The sequence below is a fragment of the Eublepharis macularius genome, chromosome 12 (assembly GCF_028583425.1).
Source record: "Eublepharis macularius isolate TG4126 chromosome 12, MPM_Emac_v1.0, whole genome shotgun sequence".
Lineage (NCBI taxonomy): Eukaryota > Metazoa > Chordata > Lepidosauria > Squamata > Eublepharidae > Eublepharis > Eublepharis macularius.
In genome coordinates this window covers 23807619-23829052 of record NC_072801.1, presented here as the reverse complement: position 1 = coordinate 23829052, position 21434 = coordinate 23807619, and the positions used below count along the sequence as shown (strand labels likewise).

At 45.9% G+C, this 21434-nt stretch overlaps 1 protein-coding gene across 4 annotated transcripts in view; it reads right to left on the bottom strand.

The window, feature by feature from the left end:
• Positions 1–11250: 11250 nt before the first annotated feature.
• MAP2K3 (mitogen-activated protein kinase kinase 3) overlaps positions 11251–21434 on the bottom strand; it is a 43146-nt gene continuing 32962 nt past the window's right edge. For all 4 annotated transcript variants that reach the window (XM_054993095.1, XM_054993098.1, XM_054993097.1 and 1 more), the window contains exons 5-13: positions 20259–20372; positions 19285–19404; positions 18802–18918; positions 18324–18375; positions 16991–17118; positions 16548–16631; positions 15066–15205; positions 14825–14870; positions 11251–14224 (exon numbers count right to left, since the gene is read on the bottom strand). In XM_054993095.1, coding sequence (XP_054849070.1) covers positions 14141–14224; positions 14825–14870; positions 15066–15205; positions 16548–16631; positions 16991–17118; positions 18324–18375; positions 18802–18918; positions 19285–19404; positions 20259–20372 — 885 coding nt within the window. In that variant the 3' untranslated portion in view covers positions 11251–14140. The remainder of the gene's footprint in view (positions 14225–14824; positions 14871–15065; positions 15206–16547; positions 16632–16990; positions 17119–18323; positions 18376–18801; positions 18919–19284; positions 19405–20258; positions 20373–21434) is intronic.

Genomic DNA, 21434 nt, shown 5'->3' with positions numbered 1-21434 from the left:
GGCTCTTTGTTCACCCAGTGTACTTAAAGGCCTTGAACTAACGCCAAGCTGTTTTCATTTTGGCATCTGACTTCTGAACATTTGGCTTTGCAATATTAACATGCTTTTGAATACCACCTGTAATGCAATTTGGCTCAAACAGGTTTGGATTTTAAAAAAATTGCCATTAGGCCAACAGTAGACCTGGGAAGTTTCAGTTGAAAAAGCTACAGCTTGTCAAAAATTCACTGCCAGTGAACATAAGCAGCTATTATGGAGCATGCACAGCTGCCTGAACTACGGACACCGGCAGCAGCTCCGCCAACCCTCGATAAAATTAGCATACCAAATTGTCTGGGTGTTTCCATTAAGTATTACAATCCAAACTCCTGAATATACCATGTGGGTTGGACCATGTATATTTTTAAAAATGTCTGTTGAGCCCAGTGTATTGCAGTAAAAACAGGGAATGTTTGGTTTCGGATTGGAGAGAGTTACATTTCTCAGCACTGCGATTTTAAAATATTCATCAAGGTTTACTGTATTGAGAAATGGTTTGGAGGACCGGAGAAGTGGCTCACTGGCATCTGCATATTCAGACAACAAAGAAAGAATTAGCTTAGTCACTGTCTGGATCACTCACTCAAAAAGCAACGGTTCTTTGGTTTAACCCATACTAGAAGAACACAGAGACAGTTGTCCTATTGCATGTTGTTCTTCTTAATTCAAAATGATCTCCACCTGCTGCCCTGCTTGACAAATGCCTGTGTTCATACACCTGCCCAAGACTCCAGTTCTATCCCCTGATAAACTCCCTTGGGCATGATTCAAAACTGGTAAGCCAGGCTATTTCCCTTCCCAAATTAAACATATTCTGAGGCTGATGCTAAACTCCAGAAATGCCAGCACATTCCAGGTGATGATGTCAAGAGTTCAATGGGATAGCCTGTGTGGTGCCTCCAAGTGTCCTGGGAGTACTACATCTCCCATGGCCCGTAGCACCTGGGGTGATAATGTTCCAAATGTCAGAGAGGACAGAGGATCCCTTCAGATGAAGTGCTTAATTCAAGATGAGTTTCTCCAGCGGTGCCATAAGATATGGTACCTTAAAGTGCGTGTAAAACAGACTTCACCAAGATATCCACCAACAAATTCCCTTGGGCAGGCAGGCAGGCAGGCAGCCTGCAATGTTGAGTCCAGAGAGGAGGTTAGGAGCCCCCCATATCTCTCTGCTCCCATGGCTACCACTGCAGGACCCTGGGCAGTTCCTTTTATATTTAACTTTTAGAGCCCAAGGATGTGCAGCACCAGACATTTTAAAGACCACTGAAGCCCAAAGCCTTATGGGTGTCTAATGGGGTTGCTAGCCATGGGTTGGGAAATCCTTGGAGATTTAGGGGTGGAGCCTGGGAGGGCAGGATGCAATACCATAGAGTCCACCCTCCAAAGCAGCCATTTTCTCTAGGAGGACTGATGTTCCTCAACCCTAGTGCCTAATGCAGAGCAGGATCACATTGCTAGTACTTCAGGAAATATGGCTGTAGGCAGGGGTCATTTTGTAGAAAGAGAGCTGGAGGAACTCATTAGCATAACTCATTACCATATGCCACACTCCCTTGACATCGCTGGAATGTGCCATTAGCATAACTGATTTGCATATGTCACACCCCCTGGCATCACCTATCCTGGCAGTTTTGGACCCAGTCCTGGCCATTCAGGGCTGAAATTGGGCCCCAAATGGCAAAAAGGGGCTGAAAATGGCTGAAAAGGGCCCCAAAATGGTCAGGATCAGACCGCTGCTGAGCGGGAGAGTGAACCACCACCCAATGGTTCCAGGCCGTTTCAGCCCCAATCCAGGCCGAAACAGGCCCCAAATGGCTGAGAGTCAGGTGGGCAGAGCCACTTGTCATGTGACCTCTTTGGGGAACTGCCAGAACTGTGTTCCTGCACGTTCCCCCTCAAAATTAGCCCTGGCTGCAGAATAGCAACTCCAATGCATGTAGATGCAGGTCAACACATTTTTTAAAATCATCTCTCAAAATCTTTTCAGAAAGTCGAATAGGTCTAGTGATTCAACTGAGATGTACGTGTGTATGTAAATCACTTATTATGTATGTATGTAAATCACTTATTTCTCCCTTAAACTAAAGACCATTTATATTATAAAACAGAAACAAACATATTTTAAAAATTCCAAAACACAGCTTAAAACTTCCAATATCTTAAAAAGTCACTAAACAAAAGCCATCCTAAATAAAAGGGAGATGGCATGTTAGGGGGAAAATAGGCAGTGATCCCCTGCTACGCAGGCTCACTGGTGTGAATATTCGTATCTCAGCAATATTCTTCCCAATTATCTGAGGGCCGCAACCCCGGAGAGCCGTCTTGCCTGGATGGATCAATGCAAGCGCCCTTCAGTTCCATCATTCCCAATCTGCTTTCTCGTTTCCTGCATCTCCGGCAGCTGTCATGAAGCCTGGCAGGGAGCTATTGATCCAGTGCTGAGTGACAGGATCCCTTCAGATTTACACAGCAGCAGCTGCTGCATGTGTATGTAACAATTATGTGCCCCACAGGGCACATGATGAGAGGATTCACCCGGGCCTGGGGGGGCAGGGAGTTAGAAGAATGCCACCTGAGAATGGGGACGACTCTTGTATGGACAGAAAGAGGAGGCCTTCCCAGTTATTCTGAATAAATTTGTGTCTAACAGGGTTTGAGCCCTGTTTGCTGAGCAACCTTGGGAGGGAACCCCCAAACGCTGTCCTCACAGTCTAGCATGTCTCTCAGAGCCAAGCTACAAGTGACGCCTGACACAGGTTGGACACTTGTCAGCTTCCCTCAAGTTTTGATGGGAAATGTAGGCATCCTGGTCTTGCAGCTGTAATGGAGAGCCAAGCTGTAAGGCGTCTGTGTAAGGCGTCACTTGTAGTTTGGCCTGTGTAAGGCGTCACTTGTAGTTTGGCTCTCAGAAACCAGAAACTCTGTGACAAAGGTGGCCGCTCATGCCAGAGGATCTATGCCGCAAGAACTTCGTTCCTTGTTTTGGTTGGATTTCAGACTCCCTTGACAGCCTTAACTAAAGCCTCCTCAACTGTAGGCCCTGTTCTTACCCATTTCTGAGGCAGAGAGCCAGACCCTAAATGCCCCTTCTTAACCCACATGCCCCAGGAGGATGTTTCTGTTTTCCTTTATTTTAGGGAGTCAGCAGTCCTTCTGTGACATCAGCAGCCATTACACCAATCCCCTGCCTCCCCTCATCCCTATCTGAATGCCCAACAAGATCAGTTTCTCCCCTCAAAACTCCTCCCAGATTGGAAATTAGCAGCCAAAAGCTCCCCCAAGTAGGTGTGCCTGCTTGGCCCTTCTTCTGCCACTCAGCCTCTCCTTCTACTGCTGTAGTTCAGTTCTTTTCCCACAACAAAAAAATAAGATAAGGACATAATGCTGGCCTACCTTGCAGAGGTGTTGTAAAGGTTAATGAACAGGAAACGGCTTTAAACACCGAGAAAGTGCTATATAAGTGCACTTCATTTTGTCCTCACTAGAAAACTGCAAATTTATTCCATCTGAACTCTTAATTTCTTCAGCCTATCACCCCATTCTTTATTCCCCCTCCTCTCGGCAAGAATGGTTGCTGTACACTTCAACCCCCGGGGCCTTTTCAAGCCAGCCCAGGAATGCTTCACATTGAACCAGCAACGATCTGCAAGTGAGATTTTAAAAGGATTCACAGCAGGCTCACCCGCCATGCTGGAGTTTTTCTGTCACGATGCAAACAAACCATACCAATAGGTTGCTGCTTGACGGTTGCAACCACCTTTTTTTCCTGCTAACAGTGGGCAAAGTCTCTTCAGTTTCCTGCTTTCTTTTGGATAAAATGAAAGGAGTAGGTCATTGTTGATTATATATTCCTTCAATTACCTGAGAGACTATTATTATACCAGTTAGGCATAACCTTTTAAGGCCTGGGAGATGCCAGCACAGAGGCAATAAATGTGCATATGACAGCAGATGTGTTTGTGCTCAGAGTCTAGAAAATATGAATAAATTATCTTCTATAATATCATCTTGCTTCTGTATGATTTTGTTTGCATTGACTGCCTTCATCAGTTGGGTAGGAGAGGTACCATCAGAAAATTTAGGAAGAAGGTAAGATAGCAGACCATTTGAGGGCAATCTGCAACTTTTCTGCCTGATAGCCAATCCACCCTACCCTCTGCTCACTCCTATTTGCATATCTAGCAATCAAGGGCAAGGAGGCTGTTTTACTTTACAAGCTTGAAAACATGCCTGTACAGATATAACAGCAAGCAAAGGTACTCCAATGCACATTTCTATCATAGGACTGGACATTTTGTTGATGAAGGGGGGGGGGAGAGGAAGAGTTACACCACACTCACCACAGATACTATTATCTTGCAACCTTTTGTCATTTTATATTTCAATGAAGTGAAGGAAAGCCAGAAAAAGCTATTTGCTGGGAGGGAGGGCATTGGGGAAGAAGCAAATTACTGCCTGGAAATAATTCTACTGGTGCCACCTTGAGGACTATTTTTCCCAGGGTGCACCAAAGCACCATACCTGGCATGTGGATGGGGAGATTCCCTCCAGACCAGGGCTGCCAACTTCGGGTTGGAAAATTCCTGGAGATTTGGAAGAGTGAAGCATGTGGTTTGAGGAGGAGAGGGACATTAGCAAGAACAAACAAATGAACAGGGATAATTTCATATATAGTAAAGAAATATGAAGCCAACTTTAAAAATGGGGGGACGCATCCCTAAATCTCCAAAGGCATCTGTGAGAGAGGTGGAAGAATGAGCTGCTCTCCTTTGAAAAGCTAGCAGTAATTGGGATCTGTCTCCAGACCCTCAAATCTGAAATGACTTTGCTTCTGCAGAAGCTCTTTCTTCCCAGCCTTCCGCCCCCGCTCTTTGAATTTGACGGCACCAAAACCATCACAGCCTCTTGAAGTGAGTTCTCTGTGAACCACACTGAGGCTCTTCTCATTAGTTCAGCTCACTCTTTGTAGTTCCTCTGGGGAAGTATCTATATTCCTACTGCACTCTAGGAAACGTCTCGTAGGTTTGTGCAAGCACATCCTTAGAATGCAAACCCATCAAGGAGAAATCCCAATTAGATTCGCTTCCCCATTTGGCACAGCCGTTCTGCAATAATACGGTTAAGCAAGGAACAGCAGAAACTCACAAAAACAAACCGTCTCTTGCCAATGTCTAAAAATAAGCACGGGGAGAGGGACTCATTGGGCTAATAAAGTCATTTGAAAATTGATTTTCCCTCCTCCCATCTGTTCCTCTCCTGATACATTTTTAATGCTCTTTGATGTAGCTATTAAAGTTCATAATTGAAGTAAAGGGTGGGGGGGACCACATAACTGGTAAGAAACAAGGACGGAGGTTTCAGCCCTCTCAAATTTCATAAACCAGCTTGTTTCTGACCCTGTGTCTCTCAACCACCACCACCCCTCCAAATGCTTGTTCCCACTCAGAAATTCATGAACAATCATGCTTTTTTGTTATCTTGAGGATTTTCAGCCCTTGCACGTGGCACTTCGCTCCATTTTATATTCACAACAGCCCTGCAAGGTAGGCTAAGCTGAGAGGGCACTTTGCAGCTGAGTGGGAAAGGAATCCAGATCCCTCCACATCTACCCAATATACCACAGTGAGTTTTTGGCACTTCTCTGGCATGTCTTTACTTGTGACTGATAACTCTTCAATTGCTTTGATCCTCAAGTCTTCAGTCTCACAATTAGAGAAATAAAAGTAGAAGCCCTTCTCCTTCAAAAATAACCAAGAAATGCCAATCACGGGTTTTATTTAGGGATGATCCATCCATTTTTCTTTGTATACGTATACCCAAGATGGTGTTTTTAAAGTGTACTCCTTCTGTTAAAGAACAAACCTAGGAGGTCTTTGTATCACGCAAAGCACAGGCAAGATTGGGGAAGCTCGTGGCAATAGCCTGTATGGAGTAGGAATTGGATTAAGACCAGGCAAGCCATAATATTGGGCAGCTCTCTCTCTCAGCTAAGCCTACCTCACAGGGTTGTTCAGATGATAACTGGGAAAGGGGAGACCCACATTTATCACACTGAGCTCCTTGGGAGAAGCAGGGGAGGAGCAACCTTTTCATTTATCTGGAAGGTTTCCAGCGGGCCACTATTGGCTAGGAGCAAACTGAGCCAAGACACAAGTGCTACTGGCCAGGATGCATAGTCAGACGCAATTGGGTGAGGACAAATGGGCCAACCTCACCCTGTGGTCACTCTCAGCCTGGGCCTTTAATATTCCAGTTCACCGCTGGGATGAAGGGTGTAGGTGTATGTAAAATGCCATCAAATCACAGCCTAGTTATGGTGACCCTGTAGGATTCAGAAGGCAAGAGAAGAACAGAGGTGGTTTGCCATTGCCTGACTCTGCAAAGTGAACCCAGACTTCCTTGGTCTGTGACCCAAGGGCTGACCCTGCTTAAGCTTCCAAGATCCAACAAGATCAGGCTAGCCTGGGCCATCCAAATCAAGGCTTGAAGAAAATATACAGCCAGTACACGTCTCTCTGACCATGGACACAAATCTGGGCTTTCTGCGCAGAGTTTGTGGAATGACCCCATCAGACCATCCAAGATGGAGCCTCTTCCCTATCCCACCAACCAAAAAGATTTTTTGGGGTACCATTTAATCACAGACAAGGGCTGAGCAAGGTTGCTGGTGTCAGTCAAGGGCCCTCATCACTCACCCACTTAATCCCATGAGAGTTTGCCCTCCTCCCTTAGGCAAGGGACCTTCCATTGCTGGGATGATGAGAAACCTTCTATTTTAATTACGGAGTCTGGTGCTTCTTGCAGTTCAACCAGGAACGGTGCTGGAGACACCTCCGCTAAGGGTTGCCCCACCTCCCATGACCAAAGACCCTTTGTTCAGGGGACACAATAGCTTGTGTCTCCACCCCTCCAACTCCCACCCAACCCCTCCAACAATGACAACAGGCAGATTGTGTTCGAATAAACACACAATGTGCATTGTCACTTCCCACACAGTGGGGGAAGGAGCAAGTTAGCGAAGGCCCAAGCAGGGAGGAGTGAAAGGGGGTTGCCAACTCTGTGTTGGAAAATTCCTGGTGATTTGGGGGGAGAACATGGTGGGGGCAGAGTCTGGGGATGGGAGGGACATCAGCAGGTATAGAATCATAGATTCTACCCTGTAAATCAGCTGTTTCCTCCAGGGGAACTGATCTCTGGAGTCTGACGATCAGTTGTAATTCTTGGAGGACGGCTACTCCAGATGCATGTTTTTCTTGGGGTAACAGTATCCCTCAATCTAGCCCTGGGTTAAGATGGCTTTTCTTGCTCTGCATTTACACTGCAAACTGGACAGCACTTTCAAAAAATAACCCTGGGAACGGTCATTTTAGAGGGAGTGAGAATATAAAGATGGTGCCACTGGAATAGATCATTAGTTCCTCATGACTTCCAAATGCACGCAGATGTTGCCAGTAGCTTCACAAGCAGAGCAAGAGACAGCTTTTCCCACAAGCCCGGCTCACCTTCGTTTTAGCCCTTTCTCTAGAGGCAAATGTATACACTTCCTTCGAGGACCCCATTTGACTCTCCAAGCTCTCCTGTGAGGTAGGCTCAGAGAGGATGGCTGGCCCAGGCATGAGGAACATATGGACAAAGCAGGAATGAATCTGGGTCACTCCGGGCCTGGCACGATCCTCTAAGCATTACCCAGGTGCCCGTACGAGGGTACAGCTGCATGGTACATTTATAAGGGCAAATGGACTCAACAGCTGCTGCTCCTCAGCAATAGAGTAGTCAGGGCCCTGCTTTGGCAGCCACCCCAACTCACAATGCCAGAGCGTCTCTTTTTGACCTGTTAAACAGAGGCTGCTTCGATCAGGAGACAAATAGCTACTGGTGATCCCTGGCTCCATGGAGGTTCACTTTGCCTCAACCAGGGCCAGGGCTTTTTCGGTCCTGGCAACCACCTGGTGGAACTGTCTGTGGAGGCCCAGTCTTAATTATTGTTTCGCCGAGCCTGTAAGACGGAGATGTTCCGCCAGACTTATGGTGGTTGAGGCAGACAAATTGCCCAACTGGCCCCTCCGAGCAGGGAGGGGAGGGGATACGCCCAAACCTCTATCTAGTAAATCCTAGCCACCCTGCCCTGTGTACCTTGAGGATGTTTTGAGATGTGGAGTGCAATGCGACCCCCTTAGATGTCTCAGCGCAGTATTTTAGTGCAATTTTATGTGATTATTGCCAATGTTTTATGATGTTTTTATTATATGTATTTATATGCTGTGAATCTGCTCTGAGCCTGCTTACAGGGAAAGCGGACGATAAATTAAATAAATAAGGCAAACTTCCTCCTTTTCCCCGGCTGCAGGAGTCATGCTGGCACCAGCGGCATGGAGCAAGCTGGCATCTGAGACCCTAGGTGGTGTAGTAGTTAGCATCAGAACAGCATATGGGAAACCAAAGTTTGAATCCGCAGTAAGCCACAAAGCTCAATGGATATCCTGGGTCTGCCACAGAAGCTTGCTGGCTGACCTTGGGCCAGTCACACACTCTTCAGCCTAACCTACCTCACAGGGTTGTTTGTAAGGATAAATGGAGGAGAACGAAGTAAGCTGCGTTGGGTCCCCATTGGGACAAAAGGTAGCATATATATATAAAAAAAAAAAAGTGCAACGGACAACTTGATCAGAATGCCTTAAAAAACAGACAACTCAGAAGACAAATGTAGCCCTGTGTCAGGATCAACTACCATTCCTTAATAGTAAAGAGTCCAGTAGCACCTTTAAGACTAACCTACTTTATTGTAGCATAAGCTTTTGAGAACCAAAGCTCTCTTCGTCAGATGCAAATTTATTGTAGCATAAGCTTTCGAGAACCACAGCTCTCTTCGTCAGATGCATCGAAGAGAGCTGTTGTTCTCGAAAGCTTATGCTACAATAAAGTTGGTTAGTCTTAAAGGTGCTACTGGACTTGTTACTATTTTGTAACTACAGACTAACACAGCTAACTCCTTACAACTTGAAAGTGCATTTGGACTTCAATTTGTTTTGCATTCATCCTCTCCCCAGGCTCTGTCTTACCAAAGAAATGTTTGTGTACAAACCAATGGGTAGTGAGGGGAGATAATAAGGCCTCAATCCCAGAAGATTTGGACCCTGGTCACCTTTTCGCAAACAGAGCTATCGCCCAGGATAACAATGGTATGACGACAGGGTTGCAGCCCAGAGCTGCTGGTAGGGAAGGATGAAAGTGGGACAAATTTTTTTTAAAAAAACAAGAAACCATCTAGCAGCTCTATAGCCCCATCTAGTGTGAGAAAAGCACCAAGGAAGCTGAAAGGGTCTCTCTTCAGATTCTAGACCAGCGTTTCCGAAGGCTGTGTGCGCGGTCTTGGCTGGGTTTATGTCTAATTCCATACCCTCAGGGTTAGTTTGCACCAATCCTGCACATTCCAGGCAATCAATCCATGTTTAATCTTAGCATGGGCAGCCACAACGAAGCATTGCAGGGAGAAAAGAATCGCAAGCAGCCAAGCAACATGCCAGGCCATTTATTGGGATTTTCCCAACCTGCCACCAATATATGTATATATTCACTGCTATCAACAGCTTGCAAGCACTCACTGGGGAAGCTGCTTGGATAGCGGCAAGTTTTCTTTTAAAAAACGTATGGGAATCTGCTTCCAGCTTTTGAAGCTCTCCTGTTATGAATAAAAGATCAGTTAGACTACCTAATTGTAAAACAGTTCAGAGAAGCACCAGGTTTTTCTCCTCCTCTTGAGATGGCCAACAGTGGTTTAGGTGGGGAATAAAGATTTCCAAGTACAACTCAAAGCCGCCAGCACCTGCGCTCAGACATCTGCTCTGCCACTGAAACTATAGCTGGTCTTCACAATAGGTAATGCTGCTGTATACCACTGAGGTTAAAAGGGTCTTCTCTGGCTGGAGACAGAGGATGGGGCATTCACATGCCTGAGGGCAACTTTCATGGAGGTGGCTTAATAAGATGGTCAGAATTGAGGCTGTAAGAGCCTAGGCCTGCACAGAAGGATGCCATATAGAGAAATTTGCAGAATAAGTCATGTAAAATTGAGGTGTGTGTATGTGCAGATCTGCACAAAATATACAGGTTGCAGAACTGAGTTACAGGTCACCTCGATGCCTCAGGATCTGAAGGACTACTGACTCCTTTAAAAACCTATCCAACCACTACAGTCAATCTTGGGAGGCCCTGCTTCAAGAGTCTCCTCTGAGATTATGAGGGCAGCAAACCGGGGGAAGGCCTCCTTAGCAGTGGCACCAAAACACTGGAACTCTCTCTCCAGTGATATTCACCTGTCCCCTTCTGTCACCCCATCTTCCACCGACAGGGGAAATTATTTTAGTTTCACTTGGCATTCCATCAGCAATCCCTCCTCCCTGCCCAGTATTTTAATTGATGTTTTTTATGGTTTTGTTATGTATTTTAGCTCTCGTTTTAATTGTTTTAATGATGTGTCCAATTCTTTTTTCTTCTGGTTAGTTTTTAAACAGGAATTTATTATGTATGTTTTTGTTAGCCACCTTGGTAGCCCTTGCGAAGGCAGGGTAGAAATTTTGTAAAATAAATAAATAATTTTTATAGCCTCCAGCGAAGCAGAAACAGCACAACTTGCAACTGCTGAATCCCTCTGGCACCAGTCAGATTTACAAGAACCTTGGATTCCTTTCCAGCAAGTTTCTAGTCCTTACTGTTTCCTGGCCCGGTTTGGGGGGGGGGGCGGTATGTTTTGTGAAAATGATTGAAGATCAGCAAAAAGCATTTAGGGAAGTTCTAGGAAAATGTCCCCAAGTTGTGCTTTATGTGCTAAGGCTGTTCAGCAGATAAGGATAGTAGTTATTGCTCAGATATCTTATGGAATATGACCCATTCTACCTGTCACCATCTCTCCCTCTAGGATTCAGTATAATTTGAATGTGTTGACAGAGTATTCAAGAGTAAGAAAGGAGATTCTTCCAATGCCAAGTGAGGTGGAATAATGCAGCCCTGCAACTCTCCCCTCTCCTCACACCTACTAACTGCCATCAGAAAGGCAGAAGAGGAAGGGACCCTCTCAAAAGTGCCTGGATCCTCCCCAACATTTTACTCATTTTCATTCCTTAAGCTATCCCGTTTAATTTTTTAAAAATATTGATCACGTGGGATAAAAAAAAAATCACATCCGTTTTTCAAGAAAAACCACACGAGAAACCAGATCTAGGGCTCCTTTTATTGAAAACAAACAACCAAGTTAGCTGTTACAAATAGTCCTCCGAAAAGCAATCAGGCCTTTCTTAAGATACGGAGCATCTTTCCATTTCCACTGGAGCTTCTTACAGGGAAGGAAAATGAGGGGAGGAAATATGGTGGGGGGCAAAAAGAAAAAAAATCTGCATATGTAAAACAGAGGGCAGGGGAGGAGTCTTGAGAGTCAATCAGCCCGCAGAAGTTCATTTTTGTTTTATATGGACCCAATTCAAGACCTCTTGCGCAACACGTTCATTTCCTGCGCTGGTTTCTCCCCCCACCAAAAAAACTAAACACAGACCTATAGCCAGACTTTTACCAAAGTCCAGAAAGAGAGTCTTTCAACTCCAAATTCGTACAGTTAGGGGTGGGGGTGGGAATGGGAAAGGGGACAACGGGAAATGACAGGAAATGACGCACCGTGCAAGGCAGGACGACGAATCTAAAACCATCAACGATAAAAAGGCAAACCACAATGGCTGCAGTTCAAAGGGTGATGGTATGATGTTTGCGTTAAAACTCAGGAGAAACTGGTTGGGAGGAGTGTGAGAGGAGGGAAATCTAGAAGGATTCCATGGGTTAGGAAAACGGGAAAGTTCAGTACAGAGCAAGCATGTGGTCTAGAAACTTCATACAGAACCATGAGGGTCTTAAGGTTGGGAACTTTAGTAATTTGGGGGAGTGGGGTAATAAAAAAGAAAAATTGATTTCTCCTCGGAGGGCTGTCTTCAAAGATCAGGGCATAGTAGCAAGCATCGAGGGAACATATGTCTTTACAAAGGACTGGTTAAAAATTGGCAGCTTTTTAATACACACACACTCATAAAGATACCTTGCTGCTTCCCAAAAGACAATTCTTAGGGCTTAAAAAATAATTCCATTATTATTATTTTTTAAAACAGTTCTCTCAACTGTTCTTTATAAGTTTCTGGCTTCCCTTTTTTTTTTTTTAAATCCTTGCCAAGCCCTCCTTCTTAATACGCATAATCAAGTGGTTTGTTAAATAAAATTTATATATATGTACAAATATATTAAGATGTTTATAAAAGAAATCATTTAGGAAGAGAAAAATGTGATATGATCTACAGAATGTTTTAACTGTGCCGAGAGAGAATTTATGTTTCCCTTTTAGGCAGTGGGAAAAAAGTTCTGAAGCAGTTACATAGAAAGGGGAGAGGGAAAAGGGAATTCTCGATGGTTGATTTTTTGTTGTTGTTGTTCATAAAAGCAACTCTTTACAGGAGCCATGTGGAGAAGGGGGGGCATATTTCAATACAACAAAGGAGCAAGGCTTGCAAGCCCATGGCAAAACAGGCCAAGGATGCCCAGCCTGGCGCACAGGAACCATGACTGAGGCAGGCAGGGCCTCTGTGAAGCACTTTTTATTTAAAGCAGCAGCATCTTTATGCTCTGACGTGTCTCCAGCAAAATTTAACTTGTGGAATTCCTGCCGACGGGGGTGGCAAACGCACCTCTGCAAGCAGCTAAACCTGAGTCCGCAAGCCCTTGTGTGTAACTGAAGCCCCAACGCTTGTGCTGTTAAACGAAAAGGAGACTTGGGAGGCTGTGATTTTGAGCAGAGCAGAAACACAAGGCAGGGAAGACCCAGAGGACTTTGTGCTGTGCTACCAGCAGTGGCGGGGGCCCAAAAGAGAATGCCAGCCAGCTTCCACAACTCCCTGACACACCTTGGCACTCTCTTCGCTGCCCTACCCCAAGCAGGCATTTGGATGGCAGAACTAGCCATGGGCAGCTGCAGATGACAGGAAGCAGGCCAAGGCAGCAAGGCACATCACGTCTTGAAGAAGCGAGGTCAATCAAACTCCCTTAGATGTATCAGGAGAGGTACCAAGTTGTGATGTCAGCACATGGTTGTGGCTGGACTCAGCGCACAGGGCACGGGGGTGGTGGTGGTGAAGGAATCGCTCCTTGGCAATTACTTCTGCAGTCTGGGAATGGATTCAGCCATTCATCCAAACACACCCTCCACTAAAGAGATTTAGAGGTTAGTTGTAAAGAGCTCCGTTTAGACCAGGTTTGCGGACCAAAACGAAAATCCAGCTGAGCAGCAGCTGGAAGGCTTGTTAAAAAAATAGGAGGAGGCAGGTGCCTAAGAGGGAAGCCACATGGTTCCACACAATCATGTGGCAGCTACCTTCTTGGAATAAAAAGAAGCCACATCTTCAATGAGCATCAGTGTAAAACAAGCAAACATATTAGTACATCCAAACAAAAGGGGAAGAGGAGGTTTCAGCTAGACATCCTTTTAGTGCTAGTTTTCTACGGGCAGGGAGGAGCATTACATAAAGAAGCATTTGGGGAGGGGGCTGCAATCCCCATCTAACCCCCTTTCACAAACAGAACCAGAACAGGCCAAGACTGCTGACTGCACAGATCAAATCATGGCAGCTGCCCATGGGCATTTGTCATGCCTCGGCAAGTGCACTTCCAAAGCGCCTGTTTTCTGCAAACCCAGTTCAAGTAAACTGCCCCTGAAAAGGAGCACTGCACATTAATTCACAGGCACGACCAAAAGGTGGCGTCGAGAAGAGCGCCTGTCCCAGGCACAGACCAGTCCCCCCACAACACACTGTGCGTGGCTATACTCCATAACTTGACTTCTATTTATAGATACCATGTCATGCACAGAGGCCTCTCTTTTAAAAAAAAAATCAGGAGTCCAAGAAGATGCCTACAAGCCTGGCTGGGGGATGGGGGTGCGTCAAAGACATTCATTCAGTTTTGTGCAAATCACCATTAATGCTAAAGTCCTTATTTCCTTCTCTCCTCAACAGGGCCAGCCAGGATGACGCTGTGCTGTTTTTCTGTGTTCGACAGCAAGGTCTGTGAAAATTTAAGAGTCTTCTCCTAGGATTTCTACCACAAAGGAAGCCATGGAGGTCACTTTGGTGTCATGCAAGGTGAAGAACGGGTGGGCCTGCCAGAAAGGAAGACAGGAGAGCTTCAGTATGCCTGATGAGATATTGGTGGATGCAGGATAGCAACGGGCAAAAGACATGGCACAGAGTCGGAAGGGTCCATACAGACCTTCTAGTCCAACCCCCTATCCAATGCAGGATGAGCCTAAAGCATCCCTGACAAACACTCATGCAGCCTCTTCTTGAAAACTGCCAGTGAAGGGAAGCTCACCACCTCCCTAGGCAACTGATTCCGCCTTTTGAACTACTCTGACCGTGAAAAAGATTTTCCCAATATCCAGCCGGTACCTCTGTGCATGTAGTTTAAGCCCGTTGCTTCGAATCCTATCCTCTGCTGCCAACCAGAACAGCTCCTTGCCCTCCTCCAAATGACAGCCTTTCAAATATTTAAAGAGAGCAATCACGTCCCCCCTCAATCTCCTCCAAACTAAACATTTCCAAGGCACGCCCGATCTCTCAATGTAGTACTCAGCCAGCGATCAACCTTTCTTCACTTGGCCAGGAGATCATCAGTATAAAATATCGTCTGGCCTTCACTCACGCTTTGATTGGAACATCCATCGCAAGGCTGGGCAAGAGAGCCAAAATCCAACACTCACCATAAGCTCTAAGTAGCTCATTCGTTCCGCAGGATTCTTCTTCAAACTGGGGGAGGGCGAAAGAAAAGAGAAAACAGAACAACTCTCATTATGCTCTGGCAGCCATTCTTCTTTTACGGGAATTCATCTACACATCTCAAGAGGCAATCTGAACTTTGCAGGGGAGGGGACAGGAATCTTTTTAATTAACCAACAGAGACCAGGTGCCCTTGAGCAAGACAGAGCTGAGCCAGGGACTCACCACTGTGCCGTGAAGTCTACAAAGTCCGTGGAGAAGCGATCCGTGGGAAGCTGGGGAGAAGGCTCCTCCACCACCTGTTTGAGCTGCTGGAATGGGGTCCTCCAGGAGTCGTAAGGGAACCGGAGGATGGCTAGCTCGATCTAAGACGGACAGATAACCCAGGGCCATTGCAAGGGAACTCTCAGGTTTGGTTGCAGTTCAGATGACACACCACCTTTTCCCCTTAAGGACACGTCGTGTCGTTGCCACCCACCCCAAACGTGCCCCCCCCAATCAATTTTTAAATACACTTGCTGGGGGGAGGCAAGGACCAAAATAGGCTGCCAAGGCAAAAAGAAAAAAGAATTCAGAATGATTGCGGCATAGAGTTTCATGGGCCCACTTTGGTTTAGAGGCTCACTTCGTCAGATGCATGAAGTGTATCTGCAGCAGGCAGACACGTTTATTTATTATTTCCTTCCTTTACACTCCACGTTCCTCCCCAATGGGGACCCAAAGCAGCGTACATCCTTCTCTCCTCCATTTTATCCTTGCAACAACCCCAAATGGGAGGTTAAGCCGAGTGGGCGTGAGTGGCCCAAGGGTGCCCAAAGAGCTTCCATGGCAGAGCAAGGACTTGAACCCGGGTCTCCCAGATCCCAGCTCATCGCTCTGACCGCTTCACCACATTGGCTCTGTACCTATACAGTGTTACAAAGGGGACAAAAACATAAATAGCAACGGTCTCTAATGTAATGTTTCTGTATCAGCTCTACCTCTTGCCATAGCAAAAGGTCGTCCTTGTGCCGTTTGCTCCTCTGTAGCCAGCATGAAATACTGCTTAGGGAGTCCGACTAGGCTCTGGGAGACCCAGGTTCAAATCCCCACGCAGCCATGGAAGCTTGCTGCATGACTTTAAGCCAGTTCCACACACTCAAGCAAACCTACCTCGCAGAGTTGTCGCGAAGATAAAATGGAAGAAAGTAGAATGATGAATACTCCCCAAAGGAAGAATGGAATTTTTAAGAAATGTGCTAAATGCAATTCTGGCCTTGACTTGCTTCCTGAACTCATTAAAATCAGCCTACGTTAGGTCAAAAATGCAAAAATAAGAGAAACGATGTACAATCTGAGATCCCAGTGCAAAACTGTATTGCTTAAAAACCACTAACTTGCAACCAACTCGAAAAATCAGACTTCTCACTGCCACCTGCTGGACAAAATACTGACGTGCAATGCACAGAAAGAAGAGGGGATCCCTTACCACAATGCCATCTCTATTCCCTCCTTCTGCCCAGTCTATTTAAAGACTTTAATTTTTACACTTTAAAAACTGTGTTTATGACTTTGCAAGCCGTAACGGGGCCCCAATTCTGATAGAAAGGTAGGGGGACGGTTTCCAAATGTCTTTTAAAGAAAAATATACAACCATAGTCTAATTAGGTAAGCACAGGCCTACTTCTCACATGTCAAGAAACAAGAGACATTTATTATGTATCTTACCAAGGTAATCCCAAGGCTCCAGACATCTGATTTCACATTGTATCCCTTTTGGATCACATCTGGCGCTGGGTTTATCCTCTCTGGCTGCAAAGGGGGGGAGGAGAGTCACAGCAGCATTACAGATCTGCACACAAAAACATGCATGCACCCCACTAGGGTGTGCAGCCAGCGTGTCTGCTAAAGCCACGCAACAGTCTACACAGTGACTATAGTTCCTCTGGAGAGAAACCAGAAGGTGCACCACCTTGTGGTACATGCAGCAGAAATGTACTGTATATTGCACATGGATATAGCTTGCACCAGCAGTGCATGAACAGACTGAACAACCCCGGACTGTATCCGTTTCAAGTTGTGGGTGGAAGGAATCACATGCATGAATACTTCCTTCCCTATATAAACAGAAAACAAGATGGCAAGATGTCCCCTCTTGTTAGCCAACTCACAGCCATGTATGGTTTGCAACCGGCGTCCAATGTCTTTGCAACAGAATCCACCAAATAGCCACTGATGCCGAAATCACACATCTTCACATGTCCTTCCTTATTGATTAGGACGTTGGATGGCTTCACATCTGCGAAGATGAAGGGTGGTGCAAAACGGGACAATTAACGGCCTGACAGAAAACGATTAGCATTCATGCACACACCACTTGGCCCACAGCACATGAAAAGGAGTCCCCAGCTCTAACCAATCTCCAAATCTGGAACATCTGAGACCGCCACTGCGGTGCCATAATTAAATCAGAGTCAGCTAAAGCAGGGAGCGCATTCAACCGGTGACTGCGTCGTCAGTCACTTGCTTTCTCTCAGCGTAACCTAACTCACAAGACTGTGGGTAGAAAGGAGGAAAGGAAGAAGTCCCACCTGTAACTCTGCTTTCAAATGTGCACTGAAAGCATTCAGATAATATTGTGGGAAGCACTACTGTGCAGGTATGTCTGCCTTGGATCCAAGATTGCACATGCACCGAAAAGGTGTAAGATTTAGGATACAGCCAGAGCCATAAAAATGTGGATTATTTTCAAGTGTCTTGACCTTATGACCAGGCACTCAGAAGGATCTAGAACTGGAGACCTTAAAAACTGCTTCCAAATCTTGTCTACAGACTTCAGTTTTTAGGGTTTTTTTTTTAAAATGTTTCAAATAGTCATACCCCACCTATCTCTTTGAAATCAGGACAACTCCTAGCGTATTTGAAAGGGAAACATAAAAATTCCACACTGCTCTCCAAACCTGTTTTGTGCATGAGCACCAGCATGGTGGTGTTTTGAGTCCTGAACTAGAATGGGACAGAACTGAGTTCAAATCCACACTCTATCAGAAAGCTCGCTGGGCCTGTCACTCTTGCTCAGCCTACCTTACAGGGTTATTGTGTGGATAAAATGGAGGAGCAGAGAACCATTTACACTACTTCGAGCTCTTTGGAGGAGGAGGATTTGTTTTAAAAACATAACTATTACTATTATTTAATGTACAGCCCTCCCTCCCCGCAAGCAGGCTGAGGACGGGTTACAGCAGTAGATAAAATTACATCCATGAAAGTTCTTCCCAATTTGCTCCTTCCATCCTTCCCTGATCCCCTATTACCTCATTCTGCAAAAGCCTCAATGGTGCAAATCAGCATTACGCAAAACCCATGTCGTACGTGCAAATATGAAAATCTATGTTCAATAAGGCAGAAAAATCATTCATTTGGGTTCTGTTGCAACATTGAGATAAAAAGACGGGGGGGAAGGGGGAAGCAGACTTCCCAAAAGGGCTCACACCGAACTCGTACCTCTGTGAATCACTGACAGTTTGCTGTGTAGATGCTCCAGGGCTCGGACGATCTGGGGACAGGCAAGAAAGAGTTAACTGAGCTGAGACCCACAACCTCACAGAGATGCCTGATGTACACTCATGTTCTCCCCCATGCTAAGCTTCATCTGTTCTATTAAGCTTGCGGGTGCTAGACTACAACATTCCTGTTCATTTAGGTTTTTAAATAAAAACTTTATTCCTTCCCCTCTTGCCCTATTTTTTCCTGCTTGATACAGTCTGCTTTCATGTTTTTTACACTTCTGAGCTGCTCTTTCAACACAGAGAAACATGATGGCTTCTTACTGCCAAGAGTTGCATTGCTTTAACTGTCACGCGGATACAATTGTTTTAAAATTTGCCATTGGCCATTTCATTGCTCTTCTGAGTAGATTCTGAAGAGGTGACGTATGAAACACTCTTCACGAGTTCAAGGTAAGAGCAAAGGCACCACTCACAGACACGGCAATTTTCCCCAATATATCTTCTGGGATTGTTTTCTTCTTCTCCAGGACCTTTTTGTAGAACTTATCTAAAGACGTGTCCATCAGCTCCATGCAGATCCATACATCTCCCTGAGAACAAGAGAAGTCCACATCAGAAAGAGAACAGCCCTCTAATGGCCTGTCCAGGATGGCCGTAGCACACAGGCTAAGATGCTGAACTGCGAAGCACAAAGTTCATAGTTAAGACCTTTGTCTCTGCAAGGTGCTTTACGGCAAGTTACACTGTTCGGTTGGGGTGGTAGCAGTAATACTGACGTCCCTTGCAAGGGTACTGTGTGGATTCCAAGAGGAATGCATGTCAAGCACTTGGAGAGCTTGAAGGTGCCACATGCACACCCCTGCCTTAGAGCAATTTGAGGGGTTTGCTGGGGACGCCGAGTCTGCCCAGCTGAACCGGCGAAAAGAGGCCCCAGCGATTCATTGCTGCCCACGTACCTCTCGAAAAAGAGCACCGTAGAAAGTGACTGTATAGAAGCAATCGACTGTCCGCATATTGACGTCCAAATCCATCAATAGTCTCTTTTGTTCCTGAGTGTTCACAGTGGCCCGGATTCTCTGAACATGACAGCACAAAATGGGGAAACCCATGAAACAACAAAAGTGATGGCTTTGTGTATCACAAAGTACCCCCACGCACTTCTTGACTGATCGTTACCCTTGCCGCCATCTTTTCTCTCACTTCCCAGTTTCTGTTCCAGGTAGATGGGTAACAGCAGACAAGAAAAGGATTACCCTGGGGCGGGGGAGCTGCTATTGAAATGCAGCAGAAACCAATCTTTATACTGGATCAGACCATAGATTCACCAAGGTCAGTCTTGTACCATCAGATTGGCAGTGTCTTGCCATGATTTCAGTCTTCCACAACACCTACTATTTGAACCTTTTAACCAAAACTGCCGGGGGACTGAACCTGGGACCTTCTGCATGCAAAACAGATGCTCTGCCACTGAGCCATAGCCCCTCTTGCGATGAGGGGCGGCTGAAGCTGCCTTGTATGGAGTCTAAGCAATGGCCCATCTAGCTCCATATAGTCTACGCCAGCAGGCTTCTACCCTTCCAGACCAGGAAGTCCACTGAAAGTGGGATTCCCCCTGCCGAGCTGCCAGCTCCTGACAGAAGTCATGTAACAGGAAGGGGAGCCAGAATTATGACCTCACACGAGGTTCAAGGTCAGGATTCCAGTCAGGAGAGCGAAAGAGCTCAGCAGAGGGAAGACAAGTCAGGCAACTAGGAGGTGTGAGGAGCAAGCCACACATCAGAGCCACAGAAGCCGTTAAGAAACACTATTTGGACACCAAAAGAGTTTCTGTTTTATTCCACGCACTGCACAGTGGCAACAAAGAGAAGAGGAAATCTTCCCATTCCCTTATCTACAGGAGGGCTCCACCATACCTTGCGGTGGCTATTACCTTCACGGCCATGGTGGTCCCGCTCTGCTCATGCCACACCTTTTCCACCACGCCGTAGGCGCCTCGTCCAAGTTCCAAAATGCTCACAAGGTCATCAGCCTCCACTTCAAACTCCTGTGGATTGGAGAAAGAAAAAAAAAGTAAAAGAGGAGAAATCGGCAAACAAAATTTTGATAGGTTAACACAACACATCAATGGGCTGACAGGATGCCCCCTCTTTCACTAGCAGAGACTTCTTGGAAGCAGGACGGGGAAGATTCATGAAAGGTTCCTCCGAGCTGAGAACTCTTCTAACCTTTATGCAAAATTGGGGCAAGAGTAAAAATCTGAGACTGTAGCTCAGACTGTGGATTGGCAAGTCATATTTTAACGGTTGCTCCAGGTGCACGGAGCTTTCCTTATGCACAACATCGGGGGGGGGGGGGGGAAGGCTATGCTGTCTTTCTTCCTTGCACGTTAGTTTATTACATACAAAGACTTTAAAAAAATAGGGAGCATTCAAACGTGCACTCTCTCACCTGAAGCTTGAAGTTGGCCTACCCATCAGGCCTTTGAATGTGGCTGAAATCTGCACACGTATCTATTCATATCTCAAGAGATAGAAGGGGAGGGGGGAAATCCACCCACAAGCAGAAAATTTGTACAGCAGAGAACAGCTAGAAGCGATCTTCTTATTATGTTTGCTTCCTACTCTTACGATGAAACGTAAGACGCTAATTGACCATCTCCCACCTCTAAAAAATATTCCGGGCTGTTATGGCTTGTTGTTCCTAGGTGTTCTGTACCATGGAGAGAATCCTCCTCCCCCAATTTTACTCCAAAGTTGGGTCCGATTCAAAACATGCCTATTTATGATGGCTGTCAATGACTTGCATCTCCGAATGCCCAACATCTTTGATTACCAAGGAGGGGAACGGGGTTTTAGAAAGCTCCGTGGGTTCCTCAGCGGCTGGAAGGAGTCACACGTATGCAAGTTGCAGAGTTCAAACAGCCAACGTGCATTTGGGTCAGGCCAGAGAGAAACCACAAAGAGAGGAAGGAAGTCAGCTTTCTACACCATTTCCCTTCCAAAAAATTGGTGTCACTCTTCAAAGCACTTCAAAGCGGCATCCTCCTAGAAAATCTCATCCTTCACCTTGTTTTTCTTTTTTTTTAAACAACTAGAGCAGTGGACAA